We start from the raw sequence: 23,270 nt of genomic DNA on the forward strand, positions 1-23,270 counted from the left end.
AAATGATTTTTATTCATAACAAACTTAATAATGCAAACACATTGGCATTTGGCAATAACAAAAGTTCCTTTAGAAACACAATTTACAAAGACTCATAATCTTTATTTTGTTTTGTTTCATTTGTTTTTTATCTTATATTTTGGAAATGTACATCCAGTTGTTTTTTTTTCCTTTATAACTTTTTTGGGGGGGCCCAAAAGAGTGGGGCCCTAAGCTATAGCTTGTTTAGCTTATACGTAAATCCGGCACTGCTAGAAAGCACCTTCCTCACCATACATCAAGTTTCCGAGGCTTTACGGGGAACAGATTTTGAGGAGGATAAAATTAAAAGAAACCTTCACGGCGTTTCTCAACAGCCAGCCCCCCTCACCCCCTACGGAAAGTCTCCTGGCTTCCCCATAACAAATACGAGCTGCCCCACAGGAACAGGTCGCCCCTATGGCAGCTCCCGCAAATAGAGCTCCGTTATTACGCCCCTGGCGCAAAACTACCATCGAGGCTACGAAGGAGCTTCTTCAGGCGCATGCCCCGCCGCCCCCGACCAGACACGCTCCGCAAGAGCATTCCGGGGGGACTAGGTGGCGGCGCCGGCATCGGATGAAGGAGCGGAAGCACTTTGAAGTTTGGCGGAAGCGGAAGCTCGTCCTTGAAGGATTATGGCGGCGCTGGTGAGGGTTGTGGTGAGTGAGGTTGGCGACTGCCTTTGCGCGCTGCCTTCGTGAGCTCGGCGGCCGGCACCGCTCTCTCGGCCTGCAGGGCCCGAGGGACAGGGCTGGGGAGGCCGGCTTCGGGCAGCCTCTCCGGGGCGGTGGGCTTGAGCCAGCCAAGGGGCGCGGGGTGGGCGTGTGTTGGGGGGGGGGAGAGAAGAGTCCGCAGGGGGCTGTCGGTGGGCAGCCCCACAAGCTGCGACCAGGTTGGCGGTGGGAAGGCTGAGGAAATCGGGAGCGAGGGTTCCTGCTGCCCATGGAAGGCTTTGCCCTTGGAGGCTTCGGCGAGGTGACAGACGTTGCTGTGGGAAGGACGAAAGCGCCGTAGCTGCTTCTGTTGGGACCCGTCATAGAAGCATCACCGGCCTTCACAGAATTAGGCATAAAATTATTTGTTGCATTTATATCCCACCTTTTCATCCAGAGAGCTCAAGGTGGCATACATAGTACCCCCCTCTCAATTAATCCCCACAACAACCCTGTGAGGTAGGTTAGGTTGAGAGATGGTGACTGGCCCAAGATCACCCAGTGAGCTTCATGGCTCAGCAGGGAATTTGAACCCTGGTCTCCGAGGTCCTAGTCCAACACTAACCATTACAATGCTTGTAAAGTAACTTCAGCGGCTGAGGCAGAAGCTCTGGTTGTATAACCAGGATCTTCAGCTCTTAATTTAATAGTCTGGCTCATGCTCTGTCATAATTAGTAGTACAGTAGTGCTATTTTTTAAATATTTGTAATGGCAATGGAGGTGGGCTCTGAGTCAAAACTCTTTGCAGAGATGGTCTTGACTTAAGCGCCACATTTTTCAGCTCTGTTTTCACTGCACCATTTCATGCCTGGTTCTCTGTGTCTGTATGGCTTAAATCCGAAATGGGGCATACCTGTCAGCTGGAGTGCTGTATATCCTTCGGGGCCACCTTCTGGGAGCTGTGTGCCACTGGTGGAAAGGGCCAGAGGCAATGTGGGGAAAGCAACACAGAAAGTTTATATTTGTAAACACACACACACCCTCCATTGAGGGAAGCAAGAAGTATTATCAGAGTTCAAATACACAATCCAGCCAAGCAAAGACATTTGGGGTATGAAACAGGGCTGGTGAGGTGTGAGTCTGGGGAGAGTCATATTTATGGCCAAGGCTCCCCACTCCTGGCTTAAACCTAAAGAATAGGAAGCTAAACCTCTTTTTGGCTTTTCTGATTGCTTACTAGCAGCAGCCTTTTAAGTCTCATTGTCTGTTATGGACTATGTAGTCAGCAAAAGGGCTGGAACTGGAAGGGACATGTGGGTTGATTTATCCAATCTTCTTTGGCCAGGCAGGATCTTTTAGAAGTTAAGCCATGTTACCCTGATTATATAATCTAGGATATAATTATATAAGAGAATAGCAGTGAGCAAGGTGTGGTAAGACACACAATGTCTTGAGGCAGGAAATAATTTAGACACATGGAGCCAGTTATATAATTTCCTGACTTTTGCTTGTATCAGTCATGTAGAATGATTGTGGGTCCTTTTACACTGGGAACATTTAGTTGTTTTTCTTCATATCTTTGTGATTTTAGTTAAGACTTCACAGCTCTTAGTAGAGAACGTATCAGTTTGCCTGAGCAGATACTTCTGCATGCCCATTACATATTTGAACTTCTAGCAGTATGTTACTTTGAACTATAATTGTTCATACTGAATCATGCTGAGGAGATACAGAATCTTCAGATGAGCAGCACTTGTATTTTTACAGTATTATTCAAACATGGGGTTATAGGAAGGTGGGTGTTTGATAATGCTGGTCAAAATAATCACTGCTGATTAGTGGCTATTATTTTATAGACTCATCGAGCTGGAGTACCACAATGGATTGCATTATGCAGTGGATTGATACAAACGACATTAGCTCAGCAACAATGGGGCAGGATGCTCCATGGCACTCTCCAGGTACAATTTTATTTTTTTTTAATTGCAAGAATGAGAACTTTGCTAGAGCTTATCATGGAATTAATAACTGTTCAGTTGGTTTTTTCAGAGCCCTAAGAGAAATGCATTGCAAATCTCTAGTGGTTCAATGGTTAGTATTTCATAATGCCTCTGAATAAAACTTCTGGAGAACATGAGTGTGAGAGTACCCTCATGTCCTGCTTGTGAGCTTCCCACAGGTATTTGGTTGGCCACTGTGGGAACAGAATGCTGGGCTAGATAGATCTGAGAGCTGATCCAGCAAGTCTACTCTCTAACATTCCAATGTTAACTTTCCATGGCTTGTATTTACTCTTATTTCAGGGAACTGAATAGTTTGAGCCAGGTGTGACTTGCCATGCTAGTATTTACCCTTTCTCGAGGCCCAGCATGATATGTACAATATGGAACATTATTCCTCACAAAACAGATTAAATATTGAGTGTAATTCTTTAGGCTTACAGCTCTCCTCAGTGGTTTTATGGATGCACTAACTGGAAATGGTATCAGACTAAAGCCTTGTGTCAGAAAGACAGTCTAAAGGAAAGCTGTGTGGCTGCTTAAGCCTATGAGTGCCTCAAGGATATGGGACAGTTATCAATATTTTAAATGGTTCTGACATGGGTATTTGCTATTTGAATGTTGATGAAAATAGGAAGCAAATAACAAATACCATAAGCTCTATACCACATCCAAGCATATACAAAAAGTATTTTGGTTCAAAAGATAATGAAGAATGCAGACTTTTCAGTTTCATTGAGATAACTTTTACTGTAATTGTTCCCAGTTGCTGGGAATCACAAGAAGGCAGAGTGCTGTTGTGTGAAGATTCTGCTTGCAGATTTCCTATGGGTATCTGGTTGGCCACTGTAGAAACAGGATGTTGGAAAAGATGGGCCTTTGGTCTGATCCAGCAGGCTCTTCTTATGTTTTCAAGAGATTCCTGATAGTTGCAATCTTTCTTAGGTTGAGGGTGTGTGGTGTCTTCATGACCTTTTCATCTTTTCTGGTGTATGAAGCTGGTAAGTTTAGAAGGCCAAGGCAATGTAACTCTTTCCTTATGTATTTGCTACTTTTCTTCATCAAAGTTGTGCTGTGCTCATGTGTATAATAAACCTGATAACTTTGCAAGTCTCTGATCTGAAAATCTCCCACAGGGAAACACAAATGTGTAATTTGTGTGCCTAACTGTATGATCCATTGTTGCCCTTCCATACTACTATTTTTTAAGCTTGGTTATTTCTCTTTGTTGTTTTACCAGAGACACAAGAATGGCCAGTCACAACTAACCCAAGTTTGCTGTGGATTAATACAAACCATTGGTACAGTAAAGCAGCCAAACAGAACACTTCATCACACAAACAAGGTCAGACCAAACTGAAGTCTTGTATTTCAAAAATGCTGTCTGCCCCTATTGAACTAGGATTGTGGTTCTATTGGGGGTTGGGATTTTTTGAGTTAACAGGTTTCAAGCAAAACTTTAAATGCACAGTCTTTGCTATCTTATTATGCAGGAGAAGCATTAAATCCCAGAGTAATCTGAGGAAGTGACACCTGCTGAAACTGGCAGAATACTTTAAATGATTCAGACAAATTCATGGAAGATCTTAAATGGCTATAAACCAGAATGCTAAGGGGTGAGATGGCACAAATAGGGTACTAAGTTATTCTGACTACTAAGATCCACAAGGAAGAAAAATGAGATTGCTTTTTATACTACAATTTTTTATGCATTCAAAATCAGAGTGGGCAAATGATCTCTGAGAACTGTTTTTAGTTGCATCTTGCATAGCATCTTGTCTGATTCAGCTAACAGCTATCCAAAGCAATTCTTATGTCAACGTATCTTTATTGTGCCTGATGGTGTTTTGATTTATTTGACTTATATCTGCCCTCTTACCAATGGGGCCCAGGGTGGCAGGCGTAGCAATGATGAAACATTTAAAAAAACCCAAAAAAACTAAAACCATTTTTTAAAGTTACGGGGGGGGGGGATATATTTAAAAGTTCAAAAATTCTTATCTGCTGATCTCATGGCTACCAGGCTGATATTGTAAGCAATTTTTTCCCCAAAAAATTCTGTAGATTTGCTATCATCAAAATCAGTCACACACACCATGGCATGAGCTATTTTTGCACACTAGGTATAATCCTCTTGCCTGTTTGCAGGGAGATATAAGGCTAAGAATCTTGTCACTAGGGTTCTACTGCTCCTTTTTCTAGATTTGGAGGGGTGCAGTGGAAATGACTTGGCTTGTAGTCTGTTGAAGCCAGCCATATGGCATGGCCCACATGTATCCCAAATTCCTTTGGTGTGTGAAAGTCCGTATGCTTTTTATGCCATATTTTATGAGGAGGGTTAACAGATTGGGAGAATAAAGCAAAAGAGGGAAGGAGACTGAATGACAAAAAAGTTGTGAGCATTGGTGTAGAGCAGGGGAAATACTGACATGGAAGTGCTAAATTGCAGTTATCAACTAAGCCAGCTTTGCAAAAAAAAATATGGTGTTTTTTTTAAAAAAAAGACACAAAAGTGGTTTATTGCTTGTCAGCCCACATGTACCTGCGCTAATAATTTGCGGCACTTGGGCTTGAAACAACAAACCCCAGACACTCTTTAACAATGGGCACAACTTGCTGTTGTCAAGTTGCCTGAAGTGAATAGTGAATTCTTCCTTTCCATACTGGGTGAGTGGTTTCTCAACAACCTGGAATAAGCATAGCCAGTACTTTTTTAAAAAATAAAAAAAATCATCTTAATCTGAAACTTAATCTGGAAAGTAGTTTAAGAAGTGCTTGAGATACAGTTACAAAATTTTGGTCTTGAGTATGTCCATTTTCACTCAGCTGCCTCTGAGACATTAATTGTGAGTTAGGTTATGTCACATGCTAAGGGCCCTGCATAGTAATTCAGATACATAAGCTGTTAAATATTGCAGCAGTTTCACAGCTAAATGCACACTGTATTTCACTTGTTCATTTGGTTGAATACTTTTTTAAAATGCCAAGTTGGCAAGCTTCACAGCTGGAACTGGCTCATATATTTCTCTAGGCCCACCCCCTCACCTTTCCTCTTTCCAAAATGTAAAGAAAATGTCAGATTGGGTTTTTTCTTAACTTCTTACTCTTTATGAAACCATGAAAAGTGTTTTCTATCTTGGTAACAGGGATGGGTGATGTTTTTCAAGCCAAGGACTGCATTCCCTTGTAGCTAACTTTCTGGGGGCTGGTGTCAAAAGTAGGTGAGGCTACAGCCATTCAGTTCATTTATTTTCTCACACACCTATACACAGGCATGCATTACATTCTCTCTCTCTCTCTCTCTCTCTCTCTCTCTCTCTCTCTCTCTTACACACACACACACACACACACACACACACACACACACACCCTTCACAATCACATGCCCTAGTTATTCTCTCATACGCCTATCCCCACACAAGCATTTGTTCTTTTCATATTCACTCACATCATTAATCATCGCAGATCCACTGCCTTCAGTTAATCTATTCCCCCATCCATATTGTAAACATAAGGGTGGGCATATTGTCAGCCACTTCATAGGTAAGCTGTGGGGTGCAGGAGGGGACAAAGTGGGGCTGGTAAGGGTAAAGGGCCAAGGAGAGGTGTCTCTCAAGGAGAGTCAAAGTCCTAAAAGAGAGGCCCTGAGGGCCACATCTGGCCTGTGAATCATAGGTTCTGCCACCCGACTTATGATTTGTTCAACTTGGGGGGCACTACAATAATTGAAGAGGCTCATATCTACAGTAAGAAACCAACATGGGGAATTAAGAAATGAGGTGTATGCCTAATTGTAGAGCCCACTGCTGTGATTTATTTTCATAGTTTTGTTGTTGTTGTTGGATCTTCATTAGGAAACCCTCTAGTGTGAGGGCCATCCATCCAGTGTCCTTGATGCCTGTCGAAGACTACTTGGCTCAAAGAGATGCACCCATGGAGTATCTTCACAGAAAAAGGGAGCAGTATGGGCAGGGACAGGGCACTTCATATGTACACTTTGTAAGTGGCTCAAACAGCAGTTGCTCCAGGCAGCTGTGTTATCATTTTAGCCAGCATCAATCCACCATCTCCTGCAATGACAGTAGCAGAGTTACTGGAAAGTGCTAGCTGTTGAGGACACTTTAGTCAGTATGTCCACTAATTTGTATGACAAGGTAGTATCAGGATACTTTAGTTTATTGTTCATTTTAATTACTTTTTATTATTTATATATATGTTTTTAACTCTTCTATCAATCATTTTAATTTAATATTTTAATTTTTTGTGAGCCGTTTTGAGATTTTATTACAATCAAATAATATAAGCATTTTGTTAAATAAAATAAATAATTGTTTAGGTGTACCATTTCTAGAGGGTAGATATGGGCAATGTCTGCTTTCCTTACCCTGGAATTGCAGATCACATGTGACTATTCATCAGAAACACTTGTATTTCAGACCATCACACGGCTTCACATACTGCCATATCCTCTTAGAAAACAAATAAATGGTCTTGTGTGCTATGCATACATGCCAAAGGGAATCTTTGCTGCTTACAAAAGTCACCATGCTGTGTTGTTCTTGTTTTTATTACAAGTCATGAAAGCAGATAAAATGTATCTCAGAGTAGATACATTTGAACTGCTGAATATCTTTATACCATATTCTTTCATGCCTTTCTTCTGAAATGGCGCCCTTAAAACTACTAACTTCGAAAGACTCGAAGTCCATTATGGTATTTAGACTGATTAAAAGAGAGCTCAAGAGTTTGGGTAGAGAATTTGAAAATGTAGTGAACTAAATATTCTTAAAAGAGGAGTCTATTCCAGAATGCATTGTCACATGTGCTTAGTAGACCTGCTTAGTGGCAAACAATTTGCTTCACCTTTTTTCAGGTCTGAATTGAACCTAAGGTATTCTCATTTTCACTTGTGATAGTTTAAGGCTTATAAAATTAACAACTGTACAGTTCTTAACAGTCTTCTAGAAGGAAGAGCACATACAATGTACTATGTGAACTACATTTCAGCGCCCAGTTCCTTTTACACACACGTTAGAATGATTTTTAATGAAGTTATTGTATGCTGCTATTAGTAGGCAATATAATGCTAGTTTGAAAGGGACAAATACACATTTAACAGTAAAGGTCATTAAGATAAAACTTAATTGTACAGAAATAAGCTATTTTGTGAGATCTTCCATCTCTGATTGTTCATTTCAGGGTTGTGAAAGTAGATTTAGACAGCGATCAACAACCTCTAATCCTGACTTATAGCTATAGGTATATCCATGAATTTGTCGAATCTTGTTTTTCATGTTGCATATAGTGCTTTTGGTCATGGATTTTGGTCATGGGTTTCTCTATTTCTTTAAAGCACCAGCCTCACATTGGCTTCTTCAAGTTCATGTAGGCATAAATTACCTGGTTAATTAGAACAGGAAGGCCAAATGTGTTGCCAATAATATATTATCTCATAGGGCTGGACATCTTCTTATTTCTCATAGGCAACCATGTGGCCTTCATTCCTAACTCTCTTCAAATAGTCCAGCCGCCAGTTGGAACACAGAGTTACTGTTACTGTTGCAGACCATGCTCTGTGGTTTTTATGTGTTCCCATGTTAGAAACAATGGTTGTTTTTTTAAGGCTTAAGAATATTATGGAAGTGACAAAGGTAATCAGAAACATTGTTTTTATTGTCATGTAATGGCTTTGATTTCTTCCCAACAATATGGAAAGATCATGTTTTCCCACCTCGTGGGGTACACTTATCCCATCTTCAGGACTACTGGAGGTCCACAAGCATGTATAACATGTAAATGTGATATAGAAGCATAAAGCCCAACACAGATGAGCCCACATTGCACAGTCACTTACACCGCCAAGGCTACACAGACACCGGATTTCACATTTGTGTGGCCTGGTCAAATAGGACCATGCATGTGGCAGATAGGCATGGCAGCCTCCACCTCCTACTCCAGATTGGCCTGGCCTGGACAATACCTTTCCTCCAATGTGTGAAGCATCCCTTTTGGCTTAATGTAGCTTTAATTTGCAAACAGTGCTTTGGTGATTAAGATGTGACTCCTGTTAACACATTTCTTTGCTTTTATTATAGGTTTTTACAGCCAAAGACTCCCCTCAGCCATCTGAAGAGAAAGTAGGTGCTTTCACGAAGATAATAGAAGCAATGGGTTTCACAGGACCACTAAAATATAACAAATGGGTAAAAAATTCATCTTGTTTTCAGTGGCTCTAAATCAGGAAGGACTACCAGAAAAAAGTAGTTCAAACTTTTGCTTACAAGAGCATGTCTGAATGTCTTTTATGGTGCAATCCTACGTATGTCTGCTTAGAAGGAAGGCCCACTGAGTACAGTAGGAGCTCACTCTCAGGTACACATTTGTAGGTTTGCAATGCTACTTCACATTTGTATCTGAATGGCTAAAAGCTTGTGTATGTGTGGATTTCAGCCAATTATAGTGGACTGGCTGGACATTTGTGCCACATTTTCTGGTGGAACTACCATCTGATTTATTTATTGATATTCCACTTAATCACAGATTGTCTTACAGCAGTTTTTTCTTATTATCAATATGTCTGACCTCCAGGGGCTCAAAGGCACTAAAATTCTTTGGGTGAAAAAAGGCCAAATGAAGTAAAAATACATTATAAACATAAAATACCGTATTTTTCGCTCTATAACACGCACCCGACCATAACACGCACATAGTTTTTAGAGGAGGAAAACAAGAAAAAATATATTCTAAACGAAACCATGGATGTATGATTTTTGTGGTTCATGCTGTGGCCACAGACATGTGATCTGACGGTGAGTTTGGGGTAGCCCAATACAAAAATCCTGAGGATGCATGTGGATCCATGCTTTGTAACCACGTTTTTTCACCACTGCGGCCCCAGGCAACAGTGGGTACGTGATTTTTTTGGTGCAAGCTGTAGCCATGGACATGCTATGTGCTCTGATGGTGAATTTGGGGTGACCCAGTGCAAAAATCCTGAGGATCCATGTGTATCCGTGCTTTGTAACCAGGCTCTCTGTCCCTCTCTTCTCCCCACTCAGCGGCTCTTCTCCCGCTTTGCTGTTTCAAAGCGAGCAAAGCAAGCCATGGAGGAGAGAAGGAAGGGGAACAATGGATCCTCTGCTCACGACTGCAGCAGATCCCCCCGCCATCTGTAAGCATTCGCTCCATAACACGCACAGACATTTCCCCTTACTTTCTAGGAGGAAAAAAGTGAGTGTTATGGAGCAAAAAATACGGTATGTCTAAAACAACAGCAGAGCTCATATCTCACCTTGAATGACCTGTCTAAAAATACATTGAAAGGATGGGGTGGGGTTGTACACAGTGACTTGCTAAATTTGTTAAAGAGCCTGGGAAAGGGGCAGTTCCGGGTGTGGTGGTGATGGTATCTCTTGAGCTTTGTCCAGGAGATAGATTGATCTTCACCCCCAGCCCCTGAAATGCTCCTCTTCCAACAGCAAATGCACCAGCTGCTTTTGTTTAGAAGCTTTATTTTTAATTTCAGTTCCTTTTAGTCTTCTCCTGTGTGTGTATTTTATTTTATTAAAAGATTTATAGACCTCCTTTCAGGGCAGTTGCCATGACAAGGCAGTGTACAGCGAAATAACACAATAAATATAATATAAAAAGCAGTGCAGTAAAATTTTATCCAGATACAACAATGAATTAAAATTAGATTAGATGAAAACATCTCAAGAGCATATACTGATGTTACACAACAAAATAACTGTCTGCCATCCCATCCCATCTCTACAATCATTGATTTGATAAGCCTGTTGATCTTTTAAGATATTATTACTTGAAGATAAGGATAATGCTACTGGCATTATTGGACCACTTCTGCTGCTGGCCTGGCACCTTAGTAACATGGAAAGTTCTCAGAGGGCCCATTTCTAGTAATGACCCCATATACCATCATGGGCTGGTATGAAGCTCCATCCTGGGCCCTGTGAAATTTTGATCTGGCTGGCTTTGATTGCATCGTGATTTTATGTTGTATAGACATGGATGTAGCTGAATCTATAAAAACTGACTGACTGAGCAGAAGGTTTGGCTAGCATACATGGGATTCCTTGACTCTCACAAGCATTGCATTCCATAGTAAGCACCAACAATAGTGTTCACAAGCAAGCCTACGGTCACTTAGTCTGAGGTCTGGAAATGATTATTCCATCACCTCTCTTGGATTCATTTCACCTACTAACTATCCTCACTGCTTAAAAAAAAATCTGCCTCCTTTCTGAGCCCTCCAGATACCTTTTTCCTGGGATTTCAACTATGTTTTTAAAGAGAACTAGAAAGTTGTACCTACCTATGTCTAGTGTTCAAATCAAAAGTACAGTTTATGTTATGGTGCTTCTCTTCAGTACCACAATTGACCCACCTGCCCATGCTATCAAGTTGGAATTGGATGTGGTATACTGTCAAACTGCCTATGGCATTGGGATGTGAAAATGGGAGTTTTCACTAAATTAAGCATTTCTATAACTGTCATACTTATAATTTTCCATGTAGTCAAAATACTGTAAACATTCCTGTAAAATGGAGTTGTTCAATCTGTAAAATTAAATACTATTTCTTTAAAGGAAGGTTCTTAAAAATAAGTGGTAGATACTTATTTGAGCTGGTCTTTTTGAAAGAACTAAGAATCTTATGAGAACTTAAAGCTTAGCTTCTACGCTTGCACCAACTATCAGAAATTTTACAAAGCCAGATGGAAGCAAAATCTAGATGTTTGCTGTTCTAATTACTGTACTTGAGGGAAAACTTGGTGGAAGATAGTTGGAATGTTAGTATGGTGTCAGAGTGCAACAATACTTTGAGAGGTTATTCGAAAGAAAGAACACTGAAGTTACTTGTCAGTTATTACAGTTCCACTTGGGATTAATTTTTCCAGTTCCATAACTCTACTACAGTGGTACCTTGGGTTACATACGCTTCAGGTTACATACGCTTCAGTTTACAGACTCTGCTAACCCAGAAATAGTACCTCGGGTTAAGAACTTTGCTTCAAGATGAGAACAGAAATCGTGCTCCGGTGGTGCGACAGCAGCAGGAGGCCCCATTTAGCTAAAGTGGTGCTTCAGGTTAAGAACAGTTTCAGGTTAAGTACGGACCTCCGGAACGAATTAAGTACTGTATTTTTCACTCTTTAGGACGCACCAGATGATAAGACGCATCTAGTTTTTTTTTGGGGGGGGGGAGGAAAACAAGAAAAAAATATATTTTGAATCCCAGAAGCCAGAACAGCAAGAGGGCTCTGGCTTCTGGGATACCGTGTGGCTGTTCTGGCTTCTAGGATAACCGTGCCAAGCCTCTTCAGGGCAGCAGGATGAAGGCTCCCCCTGCCCGAAGAGGCTGCGCGCAGCTAAGGCAGAAGCCAGGGCAGGCGCATCGCTGAAGGGGCGCTGCACAGAGAGGGAGAACTGTGCAGTGCCCCTTCAAGCGAAGCTGGAGAAGGAACAGACGGAGACCCTTCTGTTCCTCCTCCAGATTTGCAGGACAGGCGCCTCACTGCGAAGCTGGAGAAGAAACAGAAGGAGTCCCTTCTGTTTCTCCTCCGGCTTCCAGGCAGGCGCGTGGCTGAAGGGGCTCCGTTCCTCCTCCCGCTTCGCTGAAGGGGCGCTGCGCAGCTCTACCTCTCTGCGCAGTGCCATTCACTCCATAATACGCACTCACATTTCCCCTTACTTTATAGGAGGAAAAAAGTGCGTCCTATGGAGCGAAAAATATGGTACTTAACCCGAGGTACCACTGTACTGAACTTAGTAGTAGAGCAAGAAGGCCCTATACAGTGGTATCTCAGCTTATGAACTTAATCCGTTCCGGAATTCCATTCTTAAACCAAAGCTGTTCTTAAACTGACGCGTGCTTCCCCTCCCCTAATGAGGGGCCGCCGGTGCCCTTCCACCATTTGGCTTCCGTTCTTAAACCGAGGTAAAGTTCACTAACCGGAACACTACTTCCGTTTTTGCGGAGTTCTTATACCGAATAGTTCATAAACAGGGCTGTTCTTAAAATGAGGTACCACTGTACTACTAGCCTGCTTGCTGTTACTGTGACACAGATCATGGTACAGGTAATGAGTATAGGCATTCTTTTCAAGATCATTCAGGACATGACTTAAAATGTAAGAACCAGAACCTTGGATTGGGCCTGGAAATGAACTGGCAACCAGTGCAACTGATACAATATCAGTGTAGTATGTTCTGACTATACCCACCTATAACCGGTTGGTTACACTTTGTACCAGCTGTGGTTTCTCACCCATCTTCAAAGGCAGCCCCATGTAGAACATTACAGTAGTCCAATCTGGATGTGACAAATGCATGAATGACTGAGGTGAGATCTGACCTCTCTTTACATAGGGTTGCAGTTGGAGTACCAGCCTAAGCTATCATCACCACCAGAGCTTTCCCAGACAGCAATAATTCCGGAAATACCAACTAACTGCCAACTGATCCTTTAGGTTTAGTGCAACAGTGTCAAGGACAGGCTGAAAAGCTCTATACAAAGGTGTCTACTGTCCCACCCACAGCACCTATGTCATATCTGGATTAAGCTTCTCCCTCATTCTCCCCAAATGGTTTAGGAGCTCCACAGTCTCCTCAGAATAAGCTTGCAGAAGAGAAAAATGACTTCTCCCTGTGGCTTCATATAGATAATTCACATAGCAATATGGTTAGCAATATGTTTTAGATATAACTTGAGTTATTCTGCCTGCCTATCAGCTACCTTGATTCCATTGTGGTGTCTGGTGATTTAGTACACATGGATTCTTTTTTCCTTCCTTTGCAAGTGCAGCTTAAATTCAGGGTTCATCTGGAAAGGAAGATTTTTTCCTTAATGGAGCCAATCCCAGCAATTATTGAATTTGGAACCAAATTTAAAATGTGCTAAATACAAGTCCCATTTGCAGAATGATCAGGAATGCACTCAACACTCCTTTTTGTTCTTTGTAGCCACAGCTTTACCTTGATGTCAGATGCGTGTAGCTGAGGAGAAATGGATTTACATACCAAATGAGGACCCCTGGCAGGCCTGGTTTGCCCCATGGGCCAGATGTTCCCTATGCTTGCCCTATAGGAAGCTGCCTTATACCAGATCAGACATTTCTGGCCCATTTAGTCTTGCATTGCCTCATCTGACTTATATTGGCTCTCTAGGGATGTTGACCAGGGTCTTTCACATTACACACAACCTGACACTTTTAGCTGGCGATGGCAGGGATTACATTTGGGTTCTTGTTTCATACTAAGCATGTGTGCTTCCACTTTTACTGCCAACAACACAGGAAAAAAAATAAGAATGTCAACTAGTTCACTAAATAGCACCTGGATTTCTGGGTGCTTCTGCAACCTTGTGAGGTGCAGTTTAAATAAATACTTGGCCAATCAAATTGGAACTAAAGAGCCCAATCTAGATTCTGGAATATAGCATTAGGCTCTGGGCTTCTAGCAGCAGCACAAAGGGACTCCTTGTGCTTTTGAATCCTTTGGCTCTAGTTCTTTAAAAAAAAAAATTCTACATAGCACAGGAATGCCAACACAAGGGGCTTAAAAAAAATCTGGAGTGGGTGGAGCCTGAGCTAATGCCAGAGCACACTTTTGCTGTAGTGAAGAAGTGAGTTTTGTATTTCAGCAACTGAGTCAGAGGTTTTCCCATCTGCTTCTCTTGCACATCTTGTGCTTGCACTGCAACAAGTATAATAGGGAATAGAATGGGGCTGTAACTTGTGGGGTGATTTGCCTAAGGTAAAGATCCTCAGTCCATCTTTTGTATACATGCATTCATTGAGCCTAGTACTCAAAACTGCACAGAGCATGTGCTCCTTCACATGTGCCATATATTCTCTGATATGTTGTCACTGTGGGCTCATTCAGCTTATTTTCCAGATGAACTTTGTTTTCATTATAATTTCCTTTATGGGCCCTTTGAGGGTCTTTTTCTCTTGCTGCTCTTGCTTTTCCCCAGATCTGAGATGGAGGAGTATTGAGCGTCCTGCTCTTTCTTTGTCTTTATTTTAACTTTGCAGAGGCTCACCAGAAACCTGTCTGGAAATTGGCTTGCAGTCTCCTACACTGTTGTTGGTTTGTTTTTTTTTAAAAAAAAACTGGTCTAGACAAGTTGGAGTTCTTAGAAAGGGGAAGGGTTATGATTAGAGGACCTGAAGAACTAATTAATCAATTGCTATAATTTTTACTGCCCAAGAAATTGTTAGTGTAAATAATAATTTGGCTAGTCATAATTTCCTGGACTGAAAAGAGATGGTGGCTACTAGCCAGTATAAGTTTAAGAATATTGCCAGCCCAACAAAATATCAGTCTGTGGCAGGAAAATCCAGTAAACAGAATGTGTTTCTTGACTTAAGAACATGGAACTGTGTCAACTTTTATTGGCGGAGTAGAAAAAAATATTGGCTGGAATATTGACTAATGTGTCAATGTATAAATGGTATACATGAAACGAGACCTTGGAAGGGCTAGTCTTAGAAGTGAGTACAGTATGCAAATATTTTTTCATTTATGAACTTACTCATCAGATCTCCATATAATGGAATGAAACAGCAAGCACATTAGAAAACAGTATTGCTCATGATTGTCATTAACAGGAATTTAGATGGCCTAAATGTGTGAAGAGCTGAAATGCATGCAAAAAACCTTGACAGATGTTGATAAAAATGGTGCACTGCTGACTAGACAGTTTGAGCATTTGGAGTCATTGATATGATAACCCAAAAGTTAACTTAGTATTTTGGTTTGTTTTCAGTATGGGAGAGTGGTTTACAGTTAAATAGCAACAAACGTAGCACAATAATATAAGTATCTCAGAAGACTGAAGGCCATCTCCACAATTATTTATGCAAATGTTTTAAGATAGCCAGACTATTTTATTACAGTCCCTAAACAAACGTATAGTTTTGATAGCAGAAGAAGTGTACTTGGTGTGATTAATGAAAACTCTCACATTATGCATGTTGTGACTACTAAAAGCAATTGTTTTTCCTCTCCAGAAAATCAAAATAGCAGCCCTGCGAATGTACACATGCTGTGTGGAGAAAACAGACTATGAGGAATTCTTTAACAGTAAGTTTTCCATCTCTCATCTCTTATTCACTTCTATTACATCCCCACCCTTAGGTTATGGAGGAAGTAGGACAGCCTGCAGCGTGGGTTTAATGCTCAAATCTTGCTTATTTCCTTGTAAGTGTGTATGCCTACACTTATTTCTGCCTGTTATAAGGAACAGTTCTTATGAAACAAAGCCCGCTATACAGGCAACATATTGCATATTTAAAAGGAAAAGAAAGAGGTCATTCATATCCAACCTACTTTTTTAAAAAAACCAAATCTTACCAATATGAAAACACTAGTCTTCACTGTCACTGCAGGTAACCCAGGCACTGAGTTTCCTGCCCTGTTGCCACTCCTGTATGATCAACTTGTTTTTCAACCATCCTATGATCCTTTAATTATTCAAGCACAGAATGGAATGTGAAGCCCATGTTTGGAAGAGAGGTATCATTAATATGGCCCTGCAATAATAATTAATGACTTGGCTGTTAAACAAGAGAGTGGTTTTCAACTAATAGATCAGTGTATAATGAGCAATTGAGTGGACAACCAGAAATCATTAATCCATTTTTCCTCATCTTTCCAGTTTATAACAGAATCAATAAAACCACAAAAACTAAAGAAGTAAACATGTAAAATTAACCAAGTTGCAGACAGAAGGCTTGCCTAATGAATAAAAAATGAATAAAAAAGTGGTGAGATGTCACCAGAGAAGGTGCCATATGAATCTCTGAAGATACAGAGTTCTAGAAAAGTTGCCATAACAGAGTTTTCCCACATGTTCCCACTAATCATGCTCAAATGGGGTTGGGAAATGTAGGAATACCTCTTCCAGTGATTTGGGTGGATTGGCAAGATTGGTAGAAGGAATTGATCCTTTAAGTATCCTTGATGTAGGCTGTTTAGGAAATCTGCTAGGTCAGCTTCTCCACCCCATCTTAAGCCATGAAGAGCAAGGATCAAACGCACAAGTGGACTACACCAGTTGGGTTCAACATAAGTCTTTGCTTGCTGCCACTCTCATCCCTGCAGTTTTTTAATTAATCGAAGCTCCCAGAAACTAGAGAGCCAATCTGGTTCTCACTCGTAAGATTGGATATTTGGGAGTGATAATTTTGAGAGTGCTAATCATTTCTCCATTCCAGAGGTCAGCTACAGCTTGAAGGGAGGGGGCCATAGTTCAGTGTTAGAGTACATGCACCCCAGTTTTAGTCCTTGCCATCTTCAGGTAGGCCTGTTTCCTGTCTGAAACCCTGAAGATTTGCTGTCAGTCAGCATGGAGATGATTTTGAGCTATATGGACCAATCGTCTGAGGCTAAAAAGGGAGCATTCTTTGATCACCACTAGTCACAGCTGAGAAAATCCCCCAGAGCCATAGGGATACAGTGGGGAGTTGTCTTCCTCCTCTGCGGAGGTGAGAGGTCGCAGGACACATTTTAAGGCAAGTATATTAATGATGATAGTTCATGATCTTGGTATTACATTCTTATGTTAACACCTTGGTCACTCAAAATACAGCATTTGTTGTTTATTTAAAATGTTTATATGCTTAGCTTCGATTCCTGCATTTAGTTATGACTCCTGCATTGCAGGAGTTTGGACTAGATGACCCTTGAGGTCCCTTTCAGCTCCACAATTCTATGATTCTCCAGTTTAAGAAAAACCAAAGTTGACTCTGACAATTAAATAGCAAGTAAAATTAAACTTAAAATGTACATGAAGCAATAGAAGCACAGAGAGTATTAAGTCTAGTAGAACCATTGGTTTAAAACAGATTTGGTAACATGCTGAAAAGCCTGGGCAAATATACTGGAAAAGACATGAGACTTGGTACCAGGCAAAAGTCCTTCAAGAGGGCATTCCACATAATGGGTGATAAAACTGCCTCTGCCTGGTAATCACCTAATTTTAGGAGTCAGGAACTTAGAGGAGGGCCTTCATATAATGTAAAATTTGGGCAGGCTTGTGTGGTCATGTATCTTGAGTCCTAAGCCATTAAATGCCCTTGAACTGTTCCTGTAAATATACTGCAGCCACTACAGTTATTTAAGAAGTGAGCACAGTTAGTAGGTTAGTTCTTCAATTGTCTGTGGGAAAATGATTGATTGTCCAGTAACAAAAGTTTCCAAAAAGTCTTAAAAAACACTACAGCACATTGCCGTAATATAGATGAGAAGTTACTAGGGTGTGGATAACTGCTGCCCATTTTTTGGGGGGGGGGGTTTTAAAGACAGGCTGTAGCCATGGGCATAGCCAGGATTTATTTTAAGGGGGAGGCAGGCTTTATGCTGGGGGGGGGGGGAATCAAAATACCTGCAATACAATCAGGCAGCTAGTTAAGCATTTCTGTTTATTTACTTAATGGGGGGGGCAGCTGCACCCCTGTGGCTACGCCTATGGCTGCAGCAGGCTTAACCATTTGAAGGTGCTGCATGCTGTGGGTGCCCCATGAACCCCCACTGTATCCAGCCCCATCCAGAACAGTTTGGACATCTCCCTGTTCTATGAATTGCACACCAACAGTGAAACAGAAAGTAGGTCAGTCTAAAACCTGATAAGGAGCAATAAGCTGAAGCTCAATCCAGATAAGATGGAGGTTTTGTTGGTGGGCAATTTATCTCCCTTGTGGTATTAACTGCATAGCAAATTATCATTCATTTTTAAACTTTGCATAGGAAAACATTTGATTTTGTTACAATATTTATTATTGTATTTTATTTTGTTATTATTATTTATACCCTGCCCATCTGGCTGGGTTTCCCCTGCCACTCTGGGTGGCTTCCAATACATATAAAAACATAATAAAGCATCAAACATTAAAAAATACATTTGTGTAAATTCATTTACTTTTTTTAAAAAAGATTAAAGTAATGGATTTTTAAAATAATTATATATTTTTTTTAAGAATTTCAGATGCCTGACACGTTGAACTCATGGTTTTTAGTAGCACAGCTTCACGTCTGGTAAGCAAAACTTTAAAGCTATATTTTCTGCCCCTCAATAGCTGTATTTTCTGAATTCTGCAACAACTATACCAACTACAGAAGTCTGTCACTGCTAGTGACAAAAATATTAGACTTGTGGGCAGTTTTTTAAAAAACAAAGGTCAAAGAAGCCTAATATTTGTAGTTATTTCTAAAGTCTGGTAGGGGGAAGGATATGGCTAGGAATAACTTTAAAATAAATAAATATATAAAGGTTTCATTCACCTTGAATGGAAAGGTCTCTTATTTAGCTGTTATAGGAAAATCTCACATTTACGTAAAAGTGGTTTGAATTGTGAGAACCTGTGGTGATTTTACTTTCTGGTTGTCAGAAGCCTTTAACAAATTATACCATTGACATTTACATTTGCACCTCTAAAATGTACCTACAGATTAAGTGAATGCCAGGTTGGTTGCATGTAGAATATTTAACACCTCAGAAAGTGAGTTTTTCCTTCATTTGTTAAATAACTGGCCAAGAAAAATAATTAGGCAAAATATAGTTTTCATCTAAAGTTACGTGTTTGAAAAGGTCAAAGTGATATAGCAATGATGCAGAAGGAAGGAAATTATTTTTCCAATTGCTTGCCTCTCTGAAAGTTAAAAGCACTAGATTTGAGTCTACCAATATAGACGCTCAAAAGGTGTCACCGAACAAAGTGTAACCACATGACCCAGATAGCATGTGTACTTTTTTTCATCTCTCCTTTTCCAAGCTTTCTCAATTACTTCAGGGTTCCAAATGATATTATGAACTTTATTCCAGTGGTGTTAGCTTACATTCAGAAAATGAGACACCCGAAAGATTAAAGTATGTATGCATCTCATGAATGCATTTAAGAAAGCCCCTTGTTAGAGCACATTAATCACTGGGTTGGGGAAATAAAGGTGTGACGCAGAGACACGTGAATCCTGAGCTAATATAGGGTGCTTTGGGGGGATTTTGGTTATGTCCCAAGGTGAACTGGGGATCTGACCAGGTACCTGAATAAAGTGAGGTCCTGTGGTGCCTCAGTGATTAAGATGTCTAAAAATGTTACAGTAAAGTTTCTGCTAACAGCAAAACTAATGTATTTAAGCTTACCTTGAAAGGGAAATACTAGGTAGGCTGTGAGGGAAGGGAGAGTAGACACCAGGATGGGAAGCTAAGGGGAGGAATGCGCTCTTGTGATTGACAGGTCAAGCTTGTAATCAAATGGAATTGTTTTACTTTGACTCTCCAGTCTGTGTTCTTGAGGAGGAATGTTGCCGTATATGAGCAAAAGCGCTGAAGCATATATCTATCTTGTTTATTTAATTATTTTTAATTATTTAACAAACTTATATTCCACTTGATTGGAAATAGACTCTCTAAGCGGTTTACAAGAAACAAGCATTAACATTTTAATAAAAGACAAAGTATTTAAAGAATTCAAATACAGTGGTGCCTCAGGTTAAGTACTTAATTCGTTCCGGAGGTCCGTACTTAACCTGAAACTGTTCTTAACCTGAAGCGCCACTTTAGCTAATGGGGCCTCCTGCTGCTGCCGTGCCGCCAGAGCACAATTTCTGTTCTCATCCTGAAGCAAAGTTCTTAACCTGAAGCACTATTTCTGGGTTAGCAGAGTCTGTAACCTGAAGCATATGTAACCTGAAGCGTATGTAACCCAAGGTACCACTGTACAGTGGAACCTCAGTTTTCGAGTGCCTCGGAAGCTGAAGGATTTGGAACCCAAATGCGAAAAGCCCAGAAGTAATTGCTTCCCTTTTTGAACATGCCTTGGAAGTTGAACAGCTTCCGAGGTGCGTTTCTCAATTTTTTCAATGGATTTTGCCGACTGCCCATTGATCCTCAGTTTTTGAATGTTTCGGAAGTTGAACAGTCTTCCAAAACAGATTATGTTCAAAAATCGAGGTTCCACTGTATAATTAAAATCAGCAGTTAAGATGAAACAGCTTAAATCATATGCATTCACCACATGCATGTCTGGAAAGACCTGCCTGAACAAAAATGTCTTAATAAGGCACTGAAAAGAATACAGCAATGGTACCTGCCTGGTGTCAATAGGCAGGGAGTTCAGAAGTGTGAGTGCTGCGAAAATAAAAGATTGTTCCCCCCCCCCCGGTACCTATTTGTTTGTTTGTTTCATACAATTTATATACCACCTGTAGGGAAAAAAAATCAAAGCAGTTTACAAAAACGATAAAATAATGAAATTATCACTAAAAATTTACAGCCATAATTTAAAACATAAAGTAAAAATCACAATAGACTAAAACAAATAAAAATTCATACTAACTTTAACTGATTCCTTTTTTATCTCCCCTCCCCGCCCAATTGCAATGGCTACCCTTGCTGGAAAACCACACCTTGTATCCTTCTGAAATTTGTCAGAATTCGCTCCCTAATAAGGATATACCATTTCCTTAAATTCCACACACACCCCCAAATAAAAGTTACAGATCTTTCATTTTGAGTGCAACACAAAAAGCCCCGGAGCAAGTTGCCTGCACTGTGACAGGCTTTATTTATCCACCCTGGAGCAGGGGCAAAGGGAGCCTTCCTTTTTCTGAAGTGGACTGTGCCTTGGACCCTGCACCAAATTTAAGTTGAAACTGAATCTTGCGGCCAGAAACCAATTTTGCAAGTTGCTTTGGGTTACATTTTGTAAATAAAATTGACTAATAAGTGCAATAAATAATAATAAAAGTAATAATCTTGTCTTCTGAATGTTCATTCTTCATTGCTGATGTTAGACTCACAGAATTGCTAGTAACTAGCTCTGTAGATGGCCATCACAGCAGCTGAAAGCAGCCATGCTAATTGCTGTACTTGTATTTTTAAAAGTAAGTGTTGAATGTAATCCAAATATTTCTGGTACCTTTGCAGCTAATTACATCTCAATGATACTTTAATCATTCAAGCTATTATGTGTTACCTGCATTCACAACTCAGATTGCACTTTGCCCTAAGGCTGAAGATGCCAGGTTGAGGCAGCCCTGTGCTCGTCAATTTCATTGTGCAAACCTCCTTTGTTAACCTCTTTCTAAAACGCTGAACAGGAGAGTGGGAAACTGTGATGTTTTATAAGAGAGCTCTAGCTGCTTAATGGTGACTAAAATAAAACCCCCAAAACAAAACTGAGGATGGCTATCCCAAGAGATGAATAGTACTCAGAAGCCGTCTTCAGTGGGCAAGTACAAGCCGTGCATTTTGGACACACATCCTACAAGCTTGCACACCAATTTGCTCCAGGCTGAGGTGTTGGAAACCAAAGATATCAGAGGACCAAGCTAGCCATTAAATGGATCTTTGCATAGCAGGTTTAAAAAAATGCAAATGGCATCAGTTGAAGCATGATAATTATTAGGATTGCAGCAGGTAAGGAGAGGAAGTGCCACCTGAAAGGTTGCTTTTTCCTGTTGATACCTGCCAGTAGGTCTGTGAACCATTCTGAGACCTCCGGGTATAGGACGGTATACAAGTTCAATAAATAAATAAATAAATATCCTCTCTTGAGGCCCTATTATATGTTCCACAGATATATGCCCATAGCATAGAATAAACTTGCCCTGTTCATATTTCTAAGGTAATTATCTTTTTAAAATTACATGGATAGTATTTTTTAAAATCCCAGATACTGTATTAATACATCTCTAAAGCAAAACTTCCCTATACTCAAAATATGGTTTGGTTGTTGAATAATTGAATATATTACAAAACGTGACCTTATGGTAAAACAATAAAAAGTTTTGCAGCTGTGTTGATGTAGTTAGAAAATCTAAGAACCTGTGTCATTTAACCTCAAGTGGCAGTTGTTGTAAAGGAGGTACTGTTTTTAAAAAAATAAACTCTCCAGATTCCATGACCTCATTCAGGGTGCTGCAACACTGCTCTGTGACAGCACTAAACATCCAAATATACAGCATATTTTAAAGCGTTGGGCTAAGTGTTACTTGAAAAAAACATTTGGTTTTTGTTCCATCAGTGAGAGCTTACGGTGCTTGGTCTCTGCCACTTTTGAATCCTCTTTTTTGTTGTTGTTATTAATACAGGGAACATTTGACCAAAGTTTTATAGTAAAAAGTTATGTCCATGGTCCCACGGAGCTTACAGTCTACAGGATGGTGCTAATGTTGTTATCAGACACGCTGCTGCTCTATATTCCTGGGTCATGCACCAGTTGCATCTCCTTCTTTGTACTTCTCATACTCTTTAAGTCAAGATTTCCAGAATCTAATGTGTTTCCTTTGCTATCCTCTAGGATGTGTTTAGTACGAATGAAGCAAGAAGGACGAACAGGAAAATACATGTGTCGCTATATAGTTCATTCTATGTGGGAAGATGTTGAGCAACGTGGGAAGATCATGGGAGTAAGTATTCTTTGGCACAGATTCCTTTATCACATGACTGTCGTGTTGTGTCGGTGTCAGGAAGCCAGTGCTTCAGAATTCAGATTGCCTTAGCCATGTGGTCCATCTAAAATTTTACTATTTAATATATTTGGAAGAATGACGGAGCAGAGCAGTGAACAGA

The 23,270-nt window shown here is 40.5% G+C and overlaps 1 protein-coding gene across 4 annotated transcripts in view; it reads left to right on the forward strand.

Moving 5' to 3' along the window:
* The first annotated feature begins 433 nt into the window (after positions 1 to 433).
* Positions 434 to 23,270, forward strand: part of UQCC1 (ubiquinol-cytochrome c reductase complex assembly factor 1) — a 44,483-nt gene continuing 21,646 nt past the window's right edge. Inside the window, exons 1-7 of one of the 4 annotated variants that reach the window (XM_083746661.1) lie at positions 434 to 680; positions 2,532 to 2,636; positions 3,916 to 4,020; positions 8,771 to 8,878; positions 15,709 to 15,781; positions 18,676 to 18,733; positions 22,999 to 23,107. In XM_083746661.1, the coding sequence (XP_083602787.1) occupies positions 657 to 680; positions 2,532 to 2,636; positions 3,916 to 4,020; positions 8,771 to 8,878; positions 15,709 to 15,781; positions 18,676 to 18,733; positions 22,999 to 23,107 (582 nt within the window). In that variant the 5' untranslated portion in view covers positions 434 to 656. Of the gene's footprint in view, positions 681 to 948; positions 997 to 2,531; positions 2,637 to 3,915; positions 4,021 to 4,173; positions 4,292 to 6,529; positions 6,675 to 8,770; positions 8,879 to 15,708; positions 15,782 to 18,675; positions 18,734 to 22,998; positions 23,108 to 23,270 lie in introns of those variants that run through there. The other 3 variants (XM_083746662.1, XM_083746660.1, XM_083746663.1) reach the window with 3 other exon arrangements.

The sequence above is a fragment of the Podarcis gaigeae genome (assembly GCF_964106915.1).
Source record: "Podarcis gaigeae genome assembly, chromosome: 6".
Classification (NCBI taxonomy): Eukaryota; Metazoa; Chordata; class Lepidosauria; order Squamata; family Lacertidae; genus Podarcis; species Podarcis gaigeae.